The following is a 23,938-nucleotide window of genomic DNA, read 5'->3' on the forward strand; positions in this document are numbered from 1 at the left end:
CTCACATTTGAGCTTCGACTACCCGCGGCCGCTTGTTCCGAACGCTGTAGAAGTGGCGGGGATGCACATCAAACCGCCCAAGAAGCTTCCGCAGGTATGCAACATGTAGTAATACCATGCTAAGTCTTCAAAATAGCGGGAGGTGAATATAAACTGTTTAAGAAGGGTACTTACAGAAATGATTGTCTAATTTTTTAGAACTTCACATTGTCTCATTTCTTCACAAACTTGCCGATGACCTCCAGGGAAACACTGTTCGGCGTTCCTAGTACGTATCACTGCACCGCCTCCATGGTGTCATAGTAACCTACCAATCTCTCATCATGCAGCTGTCGTTTCAAAGGTACAAGCAAGTGAGACCGTAAAATAGGATAATTTTCTGTCTGTAAATCGCTGTTTTAATTGCAAAGTGACCAGTTTCAGCCAATGGATCCCTTCTTCACATCTGTTAAACAAGAGAATAAATACAACTGGGTTCCAGTCCTATGTCTGCATAGCTTAAAATCTTTTTTAAAGATCTGTTTACAGTACAAAACTTGTATGTCATAGTTATAGAGTAACCTGTGTTAATGAAACGATCAGTTCACTGTAATGTATAAAAACAATACTTGCACACTGTCGCTTTATATCAAAATCTTAAAAGAAATACGATTGGTGCAAAGGCCTGTGGTGTTAAACATCCTCTTTATCCGCACTAACGGATTTAAAATACGATACTGAAATAATAGATGTACAAAACGTTCCTAAGCTTTATGCACGGATGGTTATAATCAAACTTTTGCTACGTGAGTAAGTATAGGTGGAAAACTTATGGGTACCCAACTTTATAGGAATGATGTTCAGATTGTGCGCCGGTACTGATACGGTAATGTAGGATTGAACCAAAAGCTGTAGTCTGCGTTACAGAACACCATAATATCAGAACTGCAAGCTGCGGTCGCAGGTTCGAATCCTGCCTCGGGCATGGGTGTGTGTGATGTCCTTAGGGTAGTTAGGTTTAAGCAGATCTAAGTTCTAGGGGACTGATTACCACAGCAGTTAAGTCCCATAGTGCTCAGAGCCATTTTTAGATGGGGAGTTTAGTTGTGTAAAACTAATGAATGAAAATATAGTGGTAGTTAGACAGTATAGATCGCCAGATGGTGATGTACATTTGTTTATTGAAAAATGTGCATTAATAGTTAAAGATATTGAAGAGTAAGACAAGAATTGGTGTCTGTGGTGATTTCAACATAGAAATGGCATACACAGACAGGAAACTCACCAGGACGCTATTGAATATGCTAAGATCATTAGACCTCTATTGAACAAATAACCGCGCCACACGTAAGAATGCCTGAATAGACAGTATTGTTGTGAATTTCCACAGGGAAGATTTTACAGACAGACTTGCAGGAAGTGGACTTGCAGATTATGAGCCATTACTCCTCATACACTGTAAGAGGCAACCAGTTAAAATTGAAGAACCTAAAGTAGTAATAGTACGAGGGCAAAAGGAAGAGTACATAAGTATGTATGTTGATAGATTAAGAAGTGCAGATTGGGACTTTATATATAAATTGTCAATCTGGGAAAAGGGAAGCTGAAATTACCTTTGTATCTTCTTTAAAAAGTACACAGACTTATGGTATTCCTGCTCACAACTAAAAAAAAGATATCCAAGTGAAATGAAAAAGACTTAACTGGTTTATAGAAGAGCTAGCAGAAATTAGAGGAAACATGCATATGCTGTACCAGATGCATAAGCAAGCCGCTACCCAAGGAGCAGAAGTGTGTGAACATTCATAGGTCATATCTGAAATGCAAAAAAATTCTACAAAGCTAAACTTCTTCTGACAAAAAAAAACTAGCAGTGGAAAACTATATAGAAAGGGATCCCAATAAAAGTGCAAGGCGGCATAGCAAATAATAAAACAAGAGAATACACCAAAATGCACAGAAACAGCTCTGCTGGAACTTGAGGAATCAGACCAGTACTTTTTAAGCTCAGTTAAAGAAATAGGTAACAGTATTAAAGCAACAAATTCATCAGCAATGGACCTTGTTGGGACACCACTGCCTGTTAACCTGGTATTTCAACAGAGGGCTGTCACACCTGCTGATGTTATAAAAGCTGTATCCAAATTTTCAGGTTCTGAAAGTATGGACTGTTATTGGTTATCAAATAACATCATTAAAAAGACAATACACTCAATCACCAAACCATTACCTTTTATTTTCAATAAATGTGTGTAATTTGGAGTTTTTCCAGATGCACTTAAGGTATCAAGTTGTCCCAGTTTTTTAAAAAAATGGGACAAACCTCTTCCCCAAAGCTACAGACCAGCCACCATTGTTCCAATATTCTCAAAGATATTTGACACGCTGGTACACAGAAATAAGCAGCTTCTTTGAGAAACACAATATCCTATGTAGCAATCAGTTTGGGTTACACAAGGTGAAAAACACAACAGGGGCCATCTTGGAAATCATAACAGCTTTTGAAATCTCAACAGCTTTTGAAAACAATAACATGGTATCACTCGTATTATGTGACCTAAGCAATGCTTTCAATTGCATTCCTGTTAACATACTACTGAAGAAACTAGAGATTTATGAGGTGAGAGGGAGCACTTTAGCTGTGATAAGTTTTTATTTAAGTAACAGAAAAAAAATTGTCTGTCTGAAATGTTAATTCTTTCATAATAGAAATCAGTACAGGTGTACCAGAAGGGTCTATCCTTGGACCCTTGTGCTTCATTGTAGCTATTAGTGATTTACCTAATAACATAGCCCACCCTGTCGTATGTTATGCTAATGATAAAACACTACTTATCACCACATTTCAGACCTGAACAGCATAACAAAAGAAACACTTGAGAAGACCCTGGACTGGTTTGCAACCAATAAGCTCCTGAGCAATCCTGATAAAACACAACTTTCAATGGGAATGTAAAATGAAGTAGGCAATAAGTCAGTAAAACTCTTAGGTATTTACATTGACTCAAAATTCTATTGGAAGGAACATGTCAATCACGTATGTGAAAAAATATCCCGGCTGGCATACCTTATCTCGTAACTAAGGGAGGTAGTGAGCTTGGCATACCTTAGGGTGACATAGTTTGGGCTATTCCAGTCACATACTTCATGTGGTCTGGTTATATGGGGGCACTCCCCTCACATCAAGAACATCTTGAAATTACAAAAAATGGACGTGAGTGAGTATACCTGGGAAGCTCTTCAGAAGAGATCTCCACCTCCTTGTACTCCTACACATTTACAGACAGCCCTGGTGTCAGTTCCCTCCAGCTCTACTCGGACATTAGTCTGGTCCATGTGAGGTAGTGTTTTGGAACTTCTTTGTGTTCACTGGGGCCCTACACTATATTAGGCAGGTATACCAGTTTCTTTGGCTCTTCCGTGTATTATGCTAAATTTCCTCACCACTAGCAATTCTTTCGAAGACTTTAAATTTACACGTGAAGTTTAACCTTAAAGTATTTGAGACAGAGTAATGTAAACGTGCCAATCTGTAGCAACCGAGAGACTTGCAAGGATAACGTTAACACTGCCCACAGACGGCAAAATATTTCCGAGCAGTGCAAAATATTTCAAAATTTTTAAGGTTCTTGGTGTTATTGTGAAACCGCTCAATCTCACCCACTAGAGGTTTAATATTGCTGCACTTCAGGAAAAATTGTAGGGGGCACTGAAGTTCAAATTAACTGGTGATTAGGGATTTACTCCTGGGAGAGACTGATGGCCAAATTGTGCCACAAATTGTTGAAGTTAATGTTGCCACGGCTGAGAATTCTCGACACAATGTGCAATCTTCAAGCAGTGTGTGAGCTGTATCGTGACAGCTGGACTTTCTGTGGTCCATGTTTCGAAAAATGCTGTGAACAATTGTGAAACAGTATCTGTGGTGTGGTTCCAGACACAAGAGAGTAACATTTGTTAATTGCGTGTACCATGTTTACATTCCAGGTTACAAACACTGCACAACATGACGACCATCTGCATTCACGATAGAATTTATTGCCAGAGGGGAAATACATGAACACAGCACCAGAGCTAAGGGTAATTTAGACATACCACACCACAGATTAGCAAGAAGAGGAAATTCCCACAAAGTAAACCCACTCAATGTTCAATAAACTGTCATTCATGTTCAGTCTATGGATATTTTTTAAATAAGTGTTACAGCTGGCTGTTGGATCATTCATTTTATGACATTAAAGAATTGTTTGAGATGCCTGAGGAGGATATTTGCATTTAAAAGTTTTCTGTTAAACATACTATTGTGTGCTGTGTTAGTCGCATGTAATTGCATAGTGTATACAATACTCTATATACAGGGTATACTATAATACACATACTATATTATATTATAGTATAGCTTATTGCATTATCTTTTAGAAACTATCCTGGTGTAATTTGGTACACTGTCATGCTTAAAATGTATACTGTAAGGTATTGACACTAGTTTATTTTATTATTATGTATGTACTTCTACATCTTTGTAAAATTATCTATGGTGGATAAAATTCTTGATGTGAGCAGAACACAATCAAAATACGGGCAACACATTTACAATGCAGCTCAAAGAGCGCAGTAGACGTAAGCCATAATTGGAAGCACAGTGTGATGGAACCAACTTCAGTTAACTGAGAGATAAAAAAAACATTGAAGACCAAAAAAACAGACAATAAAAAAGCAAGATAATGTACTGATAAACTTATAGTGCTCCATGTGGCCTGGCAGTGAACCAAGGTCATGTTACCGGAAGTCCTAAGAGTTTCACCACCATTGTGTGCATTGCACTTAGTCAGCATGGATCTGCACAAAGTGAGCAGGGCTTTGCTCTTAGAGCTGTTTTGATAAATCAGCAGCAGCAGCAGCAGTAGTGCTGCTGCTCTTCAGGAGTATCAACACGGCACAGGAATATGGAGAGGTCATCATTCCACACAGGGGTTGAAGAACAAGATTCGGGAAGTGGTCCCTAGATGGTCAATAATACTGCACAATAATATTGTGCTTTGGGATGATGTGTAAAGGCACTGCTACTGTGATAATTGCTCAACTTTGCCACAACAGAAATAAAGGTGGATGAAAAACTGGGTCAAGGAGTGTCAAAGATCATTCCAAAAAGTTGTTGAGAGAATTAAGGTTGAACAAAAAAAAAAAGATTATCATAACTTTTTATACATTGATGGTCCAACATCTTGCATTGGCACTTGATGCCCCCTCCCTACCCCCCCCCCACCCCCCCCCCCCCCCCCCCCCCCCCCCCCCCCCCCTCTTGGAATATGGAGTATGATGTTTTTATCCATTGTAGTATTCTTATACACCTCTAGAAGTGATTTCCCACGATTCCACTAACCCTCTCATTCAGCTAAATGTAGCAACCAGACTAACTGCAGTGAGACTGCCTTTTGCAAATGCTGAACAATCACTTGTTGTTTACAGTATCAATGTAATGTATGTGTAACAAATACTGCATGTATAACCTTCAGTTCTCAGGGGTATAATGTTTTTTTGTCATCTATAAATTTAATTCTTTTGGCATAGTACATTTCAAATGTGAATAACTCATTTACATTGAAAATGGCAATGTTAGTCATGCACCCTCCCCATCCCCTATCATGGATAAATTAATGCAAATGTCTGGATGTGCACAATTTAAAAAAGAAGAAAAGGAAAAGAGAGAGACATTAATTCTAATAATTCAGCATTTATCTACACTGTAGTGCCAAACTGGTATAGACATGTGTATTCAAATACAGAGACATGGAAACAGGCAGAATACAGCACTGCAATCAGCATCACCTATATAAGACAGTTGTTAGGTCACTTACTGCTGCTACGATGGCAGGTTATCAAGATTTAAGTGAATTCGAACGTGGTTTTATAGTCGGCGAACAAACAATGGGATACACCATCTCCAAGGTAGCGATGAAGTGGGGATTCTCCCATATGACCATTTCAAGAATGTACCACGAATATCAGGAATCTGGTAAAACATCAAATCTCCATCATTGCTACGGCCGGAAAAAGATGCTGCAAGAAAGTGACCAACAACAAATGAAGAGAATCGTTCAACATGACAGAAGTGCAATAGTTCCACAAACTGCTGCAGCTTTCAATGGTGGGCCATCAACAAGTGTCAGCAAGCGAACCATTCGACCAAGCATCATTGAAATGGGCTTTCAGAGCTGAAGCCCCACTCTTGTACCCTTGGTGACTGCACGACACAAAGCTTTATGCCTCATCTGGATGGGTGAACACTGACATTGGACTGTTGGTGACTGGAATCGTGTTGCCTGGTCAGAGGAGTCTCATTTCATACTGTATTGAGTGGATGGACATGTACGGGTATGGAGACTCATGAATGCATGTACCAGGCATGTCAGCAGGGGACTGTTAAAGCTGGTGGAGGTTCTGTAATGGTGTAGAGTGTGTGAAGTTGGAGTGATACGGGACCCCTGGTATGTCTAAATATGACTTGGACAGGTGACAAGTGCATCAGCATCTCTTCTGATCACCTGGAATCATTCATGTCCTCTGTGAATTCCAGCGGACTTGGGCAATTCCAGCAGGTCAATGCAACACCCTACACATCCAGAATTGCTACAGAGTGGCTCCAGGAACACTGGTCTGAGTTTAACACTTCCACTGGCCACCAAACTCCCCAGACATGAACGTGAGTGAATATATGTGGTATGCCTTCCAACATGCTCTTCAGAAGAGATCTCCACCTCCTTGTACTACTACACATTTACAGACAGCCCTGGTGTCAGTTCCCTCCAGCTCTACTCAGACATTAGTCTGGTCCATGTGAGGTAGTGTTTTGGAACTTCTTTGTGCTCACTGGGGCCCTACACTATATTAGGCAGGTATACCAGTTTCTTTGGCTCTTCCGTGTATTATGCTAAATTTCCTCACCACTAGCAATTCTTTCGAAGACTTTAAATTTACACATGAAGTTTAACCTTAAAGTATTTGAGACAGAGTAATGTAAACGTGCCAATCTGTAGCAACCGAGAGACTTGCAAGGATAACGTTAACACTGCCCACAGACGGCAAAATATTTCCGAGCAGTGCAAAATATTTCAAAAATTTTTAAGGTTCTTGGTGTTATTGTGAAACCGCTCAATCTCACCCACTAGAGGTTTAATATTGCTGCACTTCAGGAAAAATTGTGAAATATCATTAATCGTCCACGTAGGGGGCACTGAAGTTCAAATTAACTGGTGATTAGGGATTTACTCCTGGGAGAGACTGATGGCCAAATTGTGCCACAAATTGTTGAAGTTAATGTTGCCACGGCTGAGAATTCTCGACACAATGTGCAATCTTCAAGCAGTGTGTGAGCTGTATCATGACAGCTGGACATTCCACGGTCCATGTTTCGAAAAATGCTGCGAACAATTGTGAAACAGTATCTGTGGTGTGGTTCCAGGCTGTCGTGAATGCAGATGGTCGTCATGTTGTGCAGTGGAATGTAAACATGGTACACGCAATTAACAAATGTTACTCTCTTGTGTCGAAATTAAAATTTTGGTATCAGTGGTTTATTCATTATTTCTCTTCCACAAGTTACTATAAATGTTTCCACAGTCCCGTTGTACAGTCACTCACTTTTCGTAAGGGCCCTGTCAAGTATCAAAAGTTAATTACAACCAGCCTGTATAAAACACTGATGAGGATTTCTTAGCTTTGCAAAAATATGAAAATTTTTTAAAAAAATATTAAGTTTTGAAAGAATTTGATTGGTGCATAGCATCTGTAGTATTAAAGAATCCCCTGTGTGTGTGTGTACTACCAGATTAAAATATCAGACTGAAATAATTTATACCTAAAACATTCCAAGGCATTGAACACACAACATTAATGAAGATTTCCTAGCTTTACAAACACATTTTAGATGAAACTTAAGAAACATTATTTTATTTTTTGTTGGACTATTGCAGAATGAGCTGAGTAAGAGTTTCCTGTACAACTTTGCAATTTTTACTCCCTGACTCATTCCTGCATTACGAAACTGACAATTAGTTTTGCTTACGGATGTCTCCTCTCTTCTTTTAGTGAAATTGTGACATATGGTATATTTCTTTTCTCCCCAATTTGATTCAGTGTCTACATAGGAGTTATCTGATGTACCCGTATAATCTCAATAATTCATTTGGAACCATTCTATGCTCTTCTCATTAGAACTGCTTATCATATGTTTCACTTCCGTACACTCCAAAAAAACAGACTTTGCGAACAGCTAAATTTATGTTATCTAATAACAAATTCTTCTTTTTCAGAAATGCTTTTCTTGGTATTGCTAGTTTGCATTTTACATCCTCTCTACTTTGGCCCTCATCAGTTATTTTGCTGCCCAAATAGCAACAATCTACAACCTGTAATGTCTCATTTTCTAATCTGATTCTCTAATTCGACAACATTCTGTTCTTCATAATCATTTATGATCTGTTTTCAAGACACTGTCTACAGGGTGGCCCATGGGAAGTAACACTTTTTTAAATAGTTTGAGTCAGCATTTATTTACACCAATATAATATAGATCACTGTTCTACATGTCACCATTACTGAAAAGTCAAACAACTTCATTTCTCAAAAAGAACATCACACAAATGGCATGCATTGCTGAAGACATTCACAGAAGTTCCTCATTACATTACCAACTTTATTTGAGGAATGTCCTCTCCCTCTCTTCCCAGATTATGGCTTGTTATTCGAAAGTATTGTGGAACTGCCATTAAAAATGTTCTTGAGGTGACCTCAGAAAATATCATGGGCTGAAAGGTCAGGTGATCTCGCCAGCCATAGGACACAACTACATCGTGAGAGTAATCAATATGGGAAGAGGCACTTCAGTGTAGTCTCTGAGTTACGGGCTGCAGACTGCAGACCCATCTTATAGAAACCATACTCCGTTTGGATTTCAATGTTACAGCAGTTGTGGAATGAAGAAATTGTTAATCATGACCTCATAATGGACATGGATTCTAGTAGTACAACAGACTATGACCTTTGGGATACCATGGACCTTTCCATGATTAAACTGCAGTTTTGTGCCAGAGTAATATAGGAAGTTTTGTTTATACAAATGAAAGTTTGCCCCATCAGACATCACAAGGTTTTTTATTTATGGAATATTCTGTTGGTACGTGGAGGAACATCGACACATTAAAAACTTGAATACCTAGTATTGATGTTCTGCAATAATATTTATTTAATGGTTCATTATTGACTGGCTTTCAGCTTTCTAGGCCACTCTCAGATAACTTTATACTAAATGGATAGTCAACACATCATCAGAAAGAGTTCATATAGCTGTAAAAAATTATTTTCAAAGATATGTGATATTTTACAGCTGTGTATTAATACAAAAACAAGCATAATGTAATTCAGAGAAAGGTCTGAACAAATAAATCTTTAATTACCTTATACTTAAAGGTTAAAAGTATATGAATGTATCAGCAAGAAACACAGTATAAGTGAGTAATGGCACTGAACACTGTTATGTGGACAAACTGGTGAATGTGATTAACAGGCTGAAAAGGGTAAAGGGGCAGAGGGGGAAATGAGTCTATAACTTACTAGATGGGCTGAGCAAGAAAGGAGTTGGAGATTGAAGAAGAGGCTGCCTTTGCTGGACACTCTCTGAATGAAAGTCATTTGTGTGGTAAGAGTATTAAATGTGAAGTCCCCCATACATTAACTAAAGGCAGCAAACTGACAGTACTCAAATTCTACCTATTAATAAATACCAACCAAAGAATCGTGACCTGGTCCCTGATGACCAAACACAGTTTCATTGTACACCCTTACTAAAGTAGCAATGGGCATCTAATACTTTTGTCGCCATTTGGTAATATGCTTGTTACAACTGTGCCACACCCACATCATTCCATACCAGTGCTTTCTCCCCTCTGTCCCTCCCCCTTCCCCACTTCTCCCTCTTTTAATTTTTTCCACCAGCCTATTTACCCCAATCACCAGGTAGTCCATATAATACAGTTGTCTGCACCATTACCCTATTAGGCAGTGCTTTTTGCTTATATATTCATGTAATTTTAACCTTGAGTATAAATCAATATAAAATTTATTTCTACAGAGTTTCTTTGTCAATTATATCGTGCTTGTATTTTCATATTGATATATAGTCATAAAATGTCACATATCTCTGAAAAAAGATTTTTATGCAGCTGTGAACTCTCACTGATGTTGTGTGAATTATCTGTTTAGTTCTAAGTTATCCGACAGTGACCTAGAAAGCAGATAGCTTTAAATAAATATTGATGTGGAACATCAATACTGGCTATTCGAGTTCTTAATATCGCAAGAGTTGTCAGAAATGAATCATTCAGGTCAATTCTGTACACTAAAGTTGAGCAAAAATTATGCCTACTCACTTTTTCACAGCTGTAATTACTGAACTACTTGCAGCTTATAAGGATGAAACTTTAAATCCTACTCCACAATAAAGATGTCTGAGGAATTTTTAATGTTCTGGAATGGCGATGGACAGATGAGTGTGGGCTTTGTTGCAGAACTGCATGAGCTTGTCAAATATTTTCTGTCATTAGAGACATCATTTCAGATCCCTTTATGTACATTACAGAATTTGTCTCATGGTATGGTTTATCCAGTTGGATATCGTTCTTCTGCCTGGAACATGGAAATGGCATCTCTACCATGGGGCATTGCACGTTGGACAGATGCAATGCTCTTCACAGTACAGAATTCCTCCACTGCTGCAATAGGCACCTACACTGGACAATGAACCATACTGAAATGAATGGCATACTATGTGGCTCCAATTATATATGGTAGTTGGCGAACACACATCTACATCTTAGCAGTGTGACCAATTGAAAATCCAGTATTTCGTGTGGGTCAGCCCATATGATGTAAAACTGATTTTCCAAGTCCTTTGATGTCAAAGGTGAAATTACAGTGTCATGTGCAAACCTCAAAGTTTTCATTTCTTTCCTGTTAGCTTTAGTTTTCTTTTAAAATTTCGCTTTGGTTTCTTGTACTGCTTGCCCAATTTACAGATTTAATTACATCAGGTGTGGGTTACAACCCAGTCCCACTCTGTTCTCAACTACTGCTTCCCTTTCATGCCCATCAACTCTTTTCACTGCAGTCCAGTTTCTATGCAAGTTACCCTTGTGTCTCCTCTATTTTTTTCCTTGCTACCTCCACATTTAGATCCACATATAACTGGTTTGGTAATTGGTTAAAGGTGGGAGGAAGGCAAGGGCATAACACCCCGCCCTCCTCCCCCTCATAGGACTGCACCTTGTAAAACCAGCAGCCTGGTTGAGGACGTGGTTCCCCTCATGTCCGCATCTAATGAAGACTGTAGTGTGGTATAGCAGGAGATCCCCAGTTGAAAATTTTACCTGCAGTTTGGTAGTGTGTGCCATAGGTTGCTGTCGTTAGTGCTAATCACAATTTGAACTTTCTTGCCGAAAGTGCCCTTCACATCATGAAATATTGTCAGTAGGGTTTTACAAACAGATGTGTGTGATGGATTTTATTCTGGACCACAGGCTATGTTTGCATTCACTCTATGAACTGTCAATTATTTATTGGTTCAGGATTGTGCACGCAGGTCTTGTCTCCTGTCATATTTAGACAGAGAAAAACATGTCCTTCAGGCTTTAAAGGTGCAATTGTTCATGATATATTCTCTGCTGCATACTGCCACAATCACTGGACAGCTGATGACTCATTCATCACACATACTATTAGTTTGCTGCAAGCTACTAAGAGGTTGCATTCCGAAATACTGGAAGAATAAAGTCCACGTATTTGCATGTCATCAACTGTGGTGCCTCAAGACACACACAAGTTTTTGACTGTGGTACTTGTCTTATTGTATTAAACCTGTAACATAAGATTGTCCCTCTTAACAAGTAAGTTATGGCAGCAATTTACATTTTTAAATTCAGCCAGTAATAAGGCAAAATATTGAAAATAAAATTTTTGTTGCACCTGAAAATGTTAAATAGGCAGCCTTCAACTCAGAGGGTGAACCATGAACAGTGATAGCTATTCAGCTGTATAGTAGTAACCTTACAGTGTTAATTATGCTTTTCCCTGCATATTGATTATTCTGTACATTTTTGGTAAAACTGTCAGAAGTTAATTTGCTTGGCTGTGCAGAATAACGTTTTGGAAATGCCCATTGTGCATGTCAGGTATTGATTATTGGTGACCTGTAACTACTTGCCAACATAAGTGGGCTTATATTGCTTTCTTGCAGTTGTAAACCTTGCAACTTGAACTTTCAATAAAAGTGCCAAGTTCGATCCACCACAGTTGTTACACAGGCCACCCTTTATTTGAAGATAAACATCATCAACCTTTCAAATGATTCAGTACTTGACTGAGCTTTACTACATCCTCTATGGTACTTCCTAAGACTGTTCTAGTGGTAATCAACAGTCATAGTCTAGGTTTACACATTTATCAATTAATAAAACGTTTTTTGTAGGATCTGCAAACATTCATGGATGGTGCGACAAATGGTGTGGTATTCTTCAGCATGGGCAGTGGCATCAAAAGTGCCAACCTTCCAAAAGGCATGCAGAGTGCCTTTCTCAGTGTATTCTCCAAGCTGAAGCAGAAGGTGCTCTGGAAGTATGAGAAGGACTCACTGCCAAACCAGCCAGCTAATGTGAGGATTGGAAAATGGTTTCCACAAAGCGACATACTTGGTAAGTTTGAACACCGTTTAATTGTAAATTTGAATCTGTATGTTCATTAGTTTCCATAACGGATCAGCCTAAATTTTATTCACAAATTAATAAGACTTCAGTTCATCACCAAGAGCGGGCCTGCTCATTCAACAGTGCTATACTCCCGTATATTCATCATATCTTTTGTTCTGATCTGTTGATGCCATTTCCCTTAATATCCTTTCTCATTGTGCATGGTCATTATTCATTCAGAGATCTTCTACTTCCATTAAATACAGCTCTGGACCCACATTTTCCTCAACCTTTTTGGCGCTGGAAGAGAATGAAACACCACTCATATAGTGGTCACAGTCAATTAGTTACTTATTTAGTTACACCCTTAGTAGCTCCAGAGATCACATTCATGATAAAGAATATGATGTGGAATAGGTCAACAAAAATATATAATAAAAACGTGGTAATGTGCTTTCCTTTACAGATGTTTTCTGTAAAAATTACTAGTTACTTCCACACAAGAATTCCTCTGTGGTATGGAAGGGGTTGTTGAGGAGAAACATTGTTAGCCGACATTTGAGATCACATATATCTTCAATACATTTCATTTTCATGGATATATTGTCAGAGTTTTATAGCTGCCTATTTAACTCCCTCCTGTGTGAAGGGGCCCTTCGCTCTGTGGCAGGTTCGTGCTTGGCTACCACAGGGACCCAGCATTTGCAGCATCTTTTCCCTTCCTGCTGCATGTCTATCCTCTTGCTATTGTTTTTCCCTCCCTTTGGAACATGTCTGGGATGTTTTTGGAAATGTGTTCAGCATATTCACTATGTGATATCAGAACAATATCTCTATTGCTTTTCGTTCCTCTTTTCTTTCTTCATTCCTTTCTTCATTCCTTTTCTCTTCCCCTTCCTCCTCTTTGACAGGTAGGGTCTGCACATACCCCCTGGTACAGGTCAGGCACAGGGAAGGGTGATTGCCTGAGCTAATACCTTCCCAAATTGCTTATTGGTCCCTCTGTCAGGTGTTCAGGAGGTGTCACCTGAAACATGAACAATCAGCTGAAGTGGGTGTCCCCCATCTAAGACAGGCCCCCCAGTTGGAAGGAGCACACCATCACAGATGCTGACAATCATGGGGGATTTTCTCACTGTGAGCCAATCATCTTCTCCACAATCAACATCTACCAAACATAAATGGAATGAAGCTAATTATTCAAATACCCTCCCACTTGCACCAGAGTTTCCTCTAGTAAATCCGTTTATTATTCAAAAGTGTGATGATGCAACTTCTGGCCCTGTGAAATCCTGCTCTGATTAACGAAAAAGCACTTTGATTTTGGAGACTACTTCTGATTCTCAAGCCAATTTGCTTGCAACTTTGCTCCTCCATAACTATCCCATTCATGTTGAGATCCATCGAATGCTGGATTCTTCCTGTGGTGCTATTTACACTAGGCTGCTTCATGGTCTGACAAAGGCAGAAATCCAAACAAACCTCTCTGATCAGGGTATCATTGTAGTCCATCGGCGATGGAAAAAGTTGGAGGCATCCTTAGTTCCCAAATGTACTCTTTTTCTCACTTTTGATAGAGTGGTGCTTCCTCCAAAGATCAAAGCAGGCTATGAAGCTATCGTAGTCTGGTGGTACATTCTGAACCCAATGTGCTGCTACCAGTGTCATCGTTACAACCACACTCGAATGTCCTATTGACACCTGGCCAAATGTGTAACCTGTGGTAGGGATGCTCACAAGGGTGACTGTGCACCTCTTTCTCCCCGTTGTATTAACTGCAATGGTGACCGTGCCGCCTACTCCCAAGATTGTCCCTTGTATCTCAAAGAGTGAGCTGTCCAGGAGATCCAGGTGAAGTAAAATGTGTCTTACCTGGTCGCCCGCAAGTTATTGGATAGTCAAAAACCCTGCGTTCTACCATCCAGCACTTACGGTACTGTTCTTGCTACTTCTCGCTCCATGAAGGACATGGCTGTGCAGACGTGCGACCTAAAATTCAGCACTACGGTCACCCAGTGTCTTCATAGCGATCAGTCTCATCCTCCAGTTGTGCAACAATCCACCAAACTTTTGCCTCATGGGGTGAAGTCACCTGTTACACAATCGGCAGGCTGGAAAGGACAGACGGAATACTCCTATGAAGGCTTCCTTTTTTCTGGGAGCTGCTTGAGAGTAGAATAATAGAGAATTATTGTGAAGGTGGTTCGATGTTACACAATCGGCAGGCTGGAAAGGACAGAAGGAATACTCCTATGAAGGCTTCCTTTTTTCTGGGAGCTGCTTGAGAGTAGAATAATAGAGAATTATTGTGAAGGTGGTTCGATGTACCCTCTGCCAGGCAGTTAAGTTTGATTTGTGGAGTATCAATGTATGTGTAGGTGTAGATGTAGCTATAGAAGTTCCCCCACTCTCACCTCTTATCAGCGAGCAACCACTTGTGCACCCTGACCTCAGATCTGTCTCGATTCATCCTTTGGACCTAAAGGTTCAGTTGACCCCAATGGTGTTTCACCACCCGTTCATTGCTGTTCTCGATACATTTCCAGGTTTGATAGTGGTATGCACTGATGGCTCAATGATCTACGGATGAACCAGTTTTGCATGCACACATGAAAGGCGCAGTGAACTACACTCCTTGCTGAATGGATGCAGCATCTTCACTGCTGAATTGGTGGCCATCAAACAAGGCCTTAGCCATGCTCATTCTTGTGCTGGCAGGGTGCTTCTAATATGCAGCAAATCTCTGAGCAGCCTTTGGGCTATAGACCAGTGTGCTGTCCTCGTCATCCATTAGTCAAGACTATCCATGATCTTCTTTCTGACCTCCATCAAGCTGAATGGCCAGTCATCTTTGTTTTGACCCCTGGACATCTTGGGATCTCAGAGAGTGAACATGCCTACAACTTGGCAAAGATGGCTACCAGGACAGTGAATTTGGAAATGGGGAGGGGTCTCCCAGAACTGGACCTTCAGTCAACTCTATGCCATCAGTTGTTGGATGTCTGGAATTGAGAATGGTTCACCCTGGATGCCCCAAATAAACTGAGGGCAATAAACTGAGGGCAATAAAGGAGACCACATCCCCATGACATTTTTCCCCTTCATGTTTCTCACAGGGAATCCACTGTCCTTTGTCGGCTTGCAGTGGCCACACTTGGCTGATGCACTACCACCTTCTCTGATGTGAGGACCCATGAACGTGGTGCCCACATGACATTGGCTCACATCCTACTAGACTGCCCAAATTTCGCTTTTTGGTGATCTCTTAACCTCTGACACACTGCCTCTGGTGCTAGCAGATGACAGCAAAGTGGCTGACCTGGTTTTACATCTCACCCACAAATGTGGTTTCTACTCATTTGTGTAAGGTGGGGCACTTTGACCTCGTTGACTGCATGAGGGTTTTGAGGGGTACCCCTCTCCTACTCTCGCCCAGCTGTACAACTGCTGTCCTCGCTCAAGTCTGGCCTGGCTTCTACCCTTGGACCTTTTTATTCTCTTTGTTCTTTTATGTTTGCCATTTTGTCATGTTGTCTGTGCTGCTCCTTTTCTTGGGGGTAACAGACAGTGAGGTGGTGCTAGTGGGAAGCAGGAAGTGTGTCTACAATGGCATACAATCTCCAGGGACCACCAACTGTGTTCTGGACAGAGGTGGTCACCTGCCTTACCCTCGCTCATTCCCCTCGTCCTCTCTGTCTCATTGTATCTTGCTTACAGTTGGGCTCCCCAGTATTTGTCTTCTGTATCCTTCTTGTGAGGATTATTCCTGGTTCGATATGTATAGGATGAAGGGATTGATGACCTCGGTCTCTTTAAAACCAACAACCAACCAACCAACCAACCAGCCAACCAGTATTTTCCATGTGTCCATTAATAATTGACAAGACAGGTTCATTTTTGAAAAATCATTTCTCTTTTCTGGACACAAAATTTCAGTGATGTTCTCCAAGCATGTTTTCATTTTTTTGGCAGTATCATAGCTAATGCATAACTCACTTTTACATGGCATACTGACTCTGAATTCTCTCTTGACTAGCAAGTTTTCTTTTTAAGTTGTTTCCCTGGTTTTGCCGAAATAGTCCTCTGTACTTACCAAACGTAGCTGCGTGTTTAGTCTCATAATGCCATTTGGTGTCACAAGATGGTGATGGTGGTGGTGGTGGTGGTGGTGGTGGTGGTGGTGGTGATGATGATGATGGAAACATACACATGTGTATTACATAGCAAGCATATTAGTTTAAAACAAAACTCCACCAAAAAAAATAAAAAATAAAAAATTCAATGTCCTTAGTAGCAGACTCCATTCCAAGTTTTCTTCTTGACCTGAGAGAGAGAGACACATGTTTTTACCATTAATAAGTAACTGAGAATTCAAAGAAAATGGGAAACTATTTTAGAATGTGCAAGTGAGTTTCTTCCACATGATGCTTCACTTGACCTAGCAGCCTTACTTCAAAATTTTGACCCACATTTAGACTTCTTTTGGTATGAACGTTTCTTAAAACTATTTCAAATTTAAATTCAGTAGCATTATTAGTTGCTGAATATGGTGGGTGGATGAAACTGCAGTAAGAGGTTTTTTCTATGTTTTTAATGTGGAACACTTAAATGTCACCAGGGAAATATTTTATTACAATTAAGTATTTATTTATTTTATACTAATAAACTTAAAAATTAGTACTGAGACAAAAACTAGTACTAATATCGGTTGTCATAACTAATCACCGTTAACTGAATGCATAAAATAAAGGCAAGCCTACTAAAATTAAAGTGAGCATCAGAGATTAATTGAAAAAAAATCTTGCTTTACTTACCTCAGATGGTAGTTCAACTGTGATAGAATGTTCACCATGTATACAAGCAGAGGTATGTAGGTTTGCAGCTGGTAGCATTGCAAGTTTGCAGTAAATATATTTGCTGTGTCTGACGTTCGACTCACTTGCGCAGTGTGACAGACGTATCCTGCTTTGCAATTCATGTGTACTCTTGCTGTTAGCTGGCTGCATTTTGCCAAGATGGGCTGTGTATCTTCAAGAAGACATGTGGACATCTCAAAATAAATCCAACTTTTTGAATCTTTTCAAACAAAAATTGAGAAGAAAATCTAATGATAGTTGAGTCAATTAACTGATATATTCCTATTGGTATAAGAGGTGATACCAATGATGCTTCCTGGAATTCTCTTTTGGGGTTTTACATGAAATAAGTTAAATTTTTTGTTCATGTGAAACAACAGCTCTATGGGCTAAAAATCAGCACCATGTGGGTTGGCCACCCCTGCTGTATACTATGTGTCTGACGGCTGCCATTATCTGTGAATGCCGGTGGCTTGATATGGTACAGATACGTGAAAACATCTTATGTCTCACAAATGAACCACAAGAATACATAAGCAGTTTAGACAGGCAGATAAATAATGTATGCCACAACTTAAATTCACTGTGGAAACTGAAACACTGATATCTTTTGTCTTGTGCGCTCTCTCTCTCTCTCAGCTAACTCAATACGTTTACTACAACTGGAAGTACATCACCAGAACAGACATTGCATAGAAATATTTGATGCCTCAAATGTACAAAGTTCTATGTGCTTATTTTCTTTTTTTCTTTCACAGCTCACAAAAATTTAAAGCTCTTCATCACCCATGGGGGAGTGATGAGTATGCAGGAGGCACTGTATTCCGGAGTTCCACTTCTCGGGTTCCCTATATTTGGTGACCAGGAGTCCAACCTCCTGAGGGCACAAAGTGCTGGCTACGCAATTATGCTGGCACTGAATAACATCACTGAGGAGTCCATTGGTTGGGCTGTAAATGAGCTGCTCACAAATCCTAGGTATCTCTACATAGATCTTTTCTATTAAGTACTGTATACTTGTTCAGTTTCAAAAATTTAAAAACAACTGAGGAAACTTAGATACTCACAAAGCACTTTCAGAGGGTACTATTCACCATGTCCATCATGAATTAAGTGATTAGCTGATTCAATGACTTCAGGTGATTCTTATGACCACCATAAGCTGCTTTTAATGAATAATGCTTTGACAATCTCTATCGTTAGGAACTTCCATTTTCAAGTTGATTTAAAGACATAATAAAATCATTTTTGTAGCATATTTCACGTACAGTGTCCTATCCAAGTTAAAAGTTGACTTGGTCAAGAAAATGTACAGTTCATCAAAACCTTCTTTACTGTTGTCACATGTTCTCCAAATCACAGTTCTGTCACAGTTCTATGACCTACATCAGTAAGTTAGGTGACACGATGGTGAGAGCACGTATCAGCAGTACAGAAGGCTTTGATGTAAATTTTCTGGAGCAAGACTGCTGTTAACTTGTATATGGCATTATACTTGTTAATTTACCCTACTAAAGTGTTTCCATTAATATCAGCTTCAAAGTGGTACCCCCTACCAAAACTAGATGCAATACTGCATTATTCATGAGAAGCAGCTTATGGTAATATGATTTCTTGAAATAAAGCTGTGGAGCAAGTTTTACGCAAAGAATTTATTTATTTTATTTTTTTTTTATTTTTTATTTTGGTAATATTCTCTTATCACTTTGACTGTGCTGTTATCCTTTACTTTAGTCACTATCACAACTGTTTACCAAATGGCCTTGTGAGTCTTGCACAGTGAGCAATGTAAACTTCCAATTGTCTTCCAAACAGGTGTGAACAACAGATGACACTATTCTAACGAACAAAAAAATATTTTGTTTTCAGATAATGTTAGCTAAATAAGTTTTGTATGCTTTTATTATTGAATGTAATATCAAGAAACAAAACACAAGTTGATGAGGCATTGGTCTGTTAATGTTCAGATTGTATGAGACTGTCCACAAGCCAGATGGCTTCAATGCTCGTTAGTATAAATACGCAGTTTTGTATCTCTTGAGCATTAGCTCTGTTTGTTTATTCACCCAAGCTCCACACTTTGTTTGATTGTGTGATGTGTGGAATTACTAGAATGTTTCTACTGGGATGAAACTGCAGCTCTTCAACTGACCTCCACACAAAACCAGTAACTTACTGAACATGCTGGTAACATGCTAGTAATTCCACACATTTCACACAATCGAACATAGAATTTCACATCACAGATGTATAGAACCATGGACAACATCATTAGGCATGTTGTATCTTCTCAACATGTGGCAAAATGTGACAAAAGATCACTTTTCTATGTCACAAGCCAAACCAAGCTGATGCCTTGTTGGAATACAAATTTCTGAAGCTTCATTTCCATATTTAGTGGTATGGGATAGTGTACCACCATAGAAATACACCATTTCAAGTGAGAGGCGTTTTGAAGATCTATCAAAAATGCTTAGTTTTTGGCACTATTTATTACAATTAAATAGTCTGAAAGTGACACATTAGTGGTTAAAACTGGTACATCTATACTCCACAAGCAATCTTATGGTGTGTTTCTGGTAAAACTGTCTTCTACCATGCCCAACCCTCTTTTCCTGTTCCATTCAAGATTAGTGTGGGAAGAATGATTGTCAGTAAAGCTTCTCCTGTTTTATCCTTATGGTCATATCACAACATGTATGCAAAAGGAAGTAATATACCACCTCAAAATTTAAACATTAACCCTCTGTGTGAGCCACACCACCTCTTGTAGCATCTGCCAGTGGGCTTTGAGTCCCTAATGCTGTCATGACAGTTAAAGGATCCCATAATCAAACATGCCACTCTTTTTAGCAGTTTGTGTATTTTTATATAAGCCAATGTGGTAAATCTCCAGGCTAATGAGCAGTGCTCAAGAATAGATCAAATAAGTGTTTTCTAAGTAACTTCTTTGATGGATGAAACAAATTTCCTTTAGACACTTCATATGAAATGAGCCTGGCATCTGCTTTTCCAACTTTTTGTTTGATTCAGTCATTTCACTTTAGATTTGCAGTATCTTTTTTTTCTGGTTTGGGCCAGTACTGGTTCCCTTAAGAACATGGGATACTTTTAACTGGTCTATAGTTTTTAAAGGTTTCCAATGGTAAATGCTGACAGAAGATCACAGTGTTTCCCCCTCCCTCTATAACAACATATTTTCATGTTGTTTATCACTATATGGTCTTTGAATGATTTGTTGACTAGTTGAACAATTTCGACAGACCATATCGGTGTGTTTAGAATTCATTCACACCATCTCATAACATACTTGTTTCATCGAGTCTATGGAGGCTCTGTGGGCATCGTAAGTTGGCTGATTATGTACTGCCCTCAGCAGCAAGGTTATCACTTCAGAAGTCTGTTGGGGCCTCACGGTCCATTTTTGAGTTTGTGGGTGGTGCCCACAGGGCTGCCCAGCTATTGCAACCCGTTATTCCTTCCCGGGCAGCATTTCCATCCCCATACTCCTTCCTCCCCATCCTTTCTCCTTCCCTGATGCATCCTACTTCCCTTCTTTTGGTGTTCTTCCTTATGTTAACCAGGTTATCCACCTGTTTTCCTGTATTCCTTGTGATTTTGTTCCCCTTGCCTTTTCTTTTTCGTCCTTCCTTACTAGCATTTTTGGTCTCCCTTTGGGTTTTGACCTCCTCTTCTAAATTTTCTCTCCATAGTGTGAACCATTTGGAAAGAACTCCCTTCCTAGCATTTATGACATGGATACCTCTTCCCCCCTTCCTTTCTCATTTCCTTCGCTGATATGCCCCCCCCCCCCCTCTACCCCCACTAACTCACCAGCACATATAGCCGATCCATGTGGTGGGCCTGTTATGTACCTGTCTGGCTGAGCCCCCTGACAACAAAGGGATCACACTTCTGATAACTGAGCTGTTGCCTCCTCACCTGTACCTAGGAGTGGTTGCTTATCTTCTTGAAACATCAGAGCTCCTGGCAATGGCTGGCATGCTAGGCAGCCCTTGCTGTGGTTAGCTACCAGAAACATGCTATTTATAGCAGACACCTAGAATCCCCAACCATACAACTATACAAGAAAGTATAAAGTCAGTATATATAAACCCTTAATGTGATTATGATAATGATTAAAGAGTTCTTAAAAAGCGAAGCAATGATGAACAATTATTCGTACTTTATTTTTGAAATGTATGTTTCGAAGATGATTTTACACAATTGCTACATGTTCTTAGAGGTAAATCTTTGTCCTGGGGCAGTTAGTAGTAAGAGTCTGAAGTGCACCGGCTTCCACAACATTGACCCACAAGATTGTCAGTACCAGAAAAAGTAAAATCAAAATGACCTCCTCAAAACACAGTCTGACCTTGCAAAACATCAATTGAAACAGACGAACTAATGTTCATATTATATTCAGTATCCACATCCAAAATAGACTTGTAAACTGTAGGCCTCCATCGGAAGGCACGATGTATCCTGTGATGAGGCATGCTGCCGACTGTGCGCCAGCTACCCGAAACACGCTACTTAGAGCTGACATGTAATCCAAGATCACGGACTTGGAAAAATTTACAGCTGGCTGGAGAGCACTCACGCGAGAGCTCACAAGGAGGTATCTGCTCCAATGATGTAGCAAGACTTTTGATGGTAGTATCAATACGTATCAGAGCAACAGTCAACCAACATTGACCTACAGGTTTGTCACTAACAGAAAAAGCAAAATGAAAACGACCTCCTCGAAACACAATTTGACCTTTCAAAACATCAATTAAAACAGGCAAACTAACGTTCATATTACACTTTTTCACCTCAACTGGGCATTATATCTGTCTCATCTGAACCATGGTTGTCAAGTTTATAGATCAGCTGTCCCTTCCACACAGCTCCTCTTGGGCCCTGTTCACCATCGTGGTATCAGTTCAGCAACTGGTCTCTTCCACACTAGCCCTGTCGATAATTTTCTGGTTTACACTGGGATTCCTCCCCTTTCAGATCAGCAGTCCCAACTCCTGGTTTCCTATGCCAATACTGTCTGCTGCTCCCTTGTTCACCCTTCCTATTCTATTCTTTTCATGGCTTTGGGCCATCACCTGCCCACTGACCACCCTTGGGTGAGTTTATTGGTTGGGCTCCAGCTTGCTTCTCTTCACCATGACTTCCATCTACCCTCCTTGCCCTCTTCCCCAAATTCTCTCCCAAGCATCCCTTTGGGCCGGATTCAGGTGGATGTCTCCCGTGACTCAAAAGCCTCGGAGTTTCAGGATGCCTTACACCAATGGCTCTAAATCCACCGATCACATGGGATATGCTTTCATGTCTTCTGTTGGCCCAGAACACCGTCTCTTGCTTGGCATGAGGGGGTGTTTGCTGTGGAATTGAGGGGCGTCTATCAGGTCCTTTGCTGCGTTAAATGGTCCTCACTCACCCAGGTTTCATTATGAACGGACTCAATGAGCAGCCTTCAGGCTATTGCTCAGTTTTTCCTGCCACTCCTTGCTCTCTGCCATCCACAACCTTCTTGGTGATGCTGCTTGTTCAGTTGATTTCCTCTGGAATTGTGGCCATGAAGGAGTTTCGCGTAATGAACTTGCTGATCACCTGGCTGGTGGGTGGAGGGCGGCCACCTACTCCAAAGCTGAGGCTTTTATTTCATGACTGTCGAAATTGGTTTTGCACTGTTGCTGCTGAATCTGGAAAGCTACAAGCACAGTCTGCATATTTTGCTGAAAAAAATAGGTGTGATAACAATTCCAGACAGTCCTATGGAACATCAAATAGTGAAATCCAAATCTCTGTTTCCTTTTGCAGGTACGTATTGATGCACATTACCAAACACAAATGCTACTCATGAATTATATTCATTTCTAAAACTTTTCCCAGTGCGTAACGGGGTTGGTACAGTAGCCAGTATGTGAGATATGAAGAAACAAGCTGTGTTGGTTGCGATGTTAAAGTTTTTTATTATTTCCCAATGACGTGTTTCACATTCATTTAGGCATCTTCAGTTTGGCTGATATTTGGCAGCAATGAGTAAATGTGATATTGCTCGTAAAATACCCCAGCAGCCTCTTGTCAAAGCTTTTAAAAACATTGTGTGGTGTCATTATTACGGCATGTGATACAGTCCAATGCGCACTGAATGAGATTGTGGCTACAGTAAAGCTCTACATCATAAATGTGCTGGAGGTATAGTGCATGTCGTGTGTGATGTGTGCAACCAGAATATGCACAACTCTTGTGGCATGTTTGTGAGGTAAAGCTTTACTGTAGGCCTGATCCATTTGGTTTGCATTGGACTCCACTGTATGCTGTAATACGGATGCCACACAGTGTTTTTAAAACTTTAACAAGGGGCAT

At 40.0% G+C, this 23,938-nt stretch overlaps 1 protein-coding gene across 1 annotated transcript in view; it reads left to right on the forward strand.

Moving 5' to 3' along the window:
• The window catches only part of LOC124711505 (UDP-glucosyltransferase 2-like), a gene marked incomplete in the record, with an annotated part of 123,365 nt that overhangs the window by 98,914 nt on the left and 513 nt on the right, over positions 1-23,938 (forward strand). The window contains 4 exon segments of the mRNA XM_047241618.1: positions 13-94; positions 12,500-12,722; positions 16,858-16,929; positions 18,331-18,550. Of these exon segments, the coding sequence (XP_047097574.1) occupies positions 13-94; positions 12,500-12,722; positions 16,858-16,929; positions 18,331-18,550 (597 nt within the window).

Source organism: Schistocerca piceifrons, chromosome 8 (genome assembly GCF_021461385.2).
Source record: "Schistocerca piceifrons isolate TAMUIC-IGC-003096 chromosome 8, iqSchPice1.1, whole genome shotgun sequence".
Lineage (NCBI taxonomy): Eukaryota > Metazoa > Arthropoda > Insecta > Orthoptera > Acrididae > Schistocerca > Schistocerca piceifrons.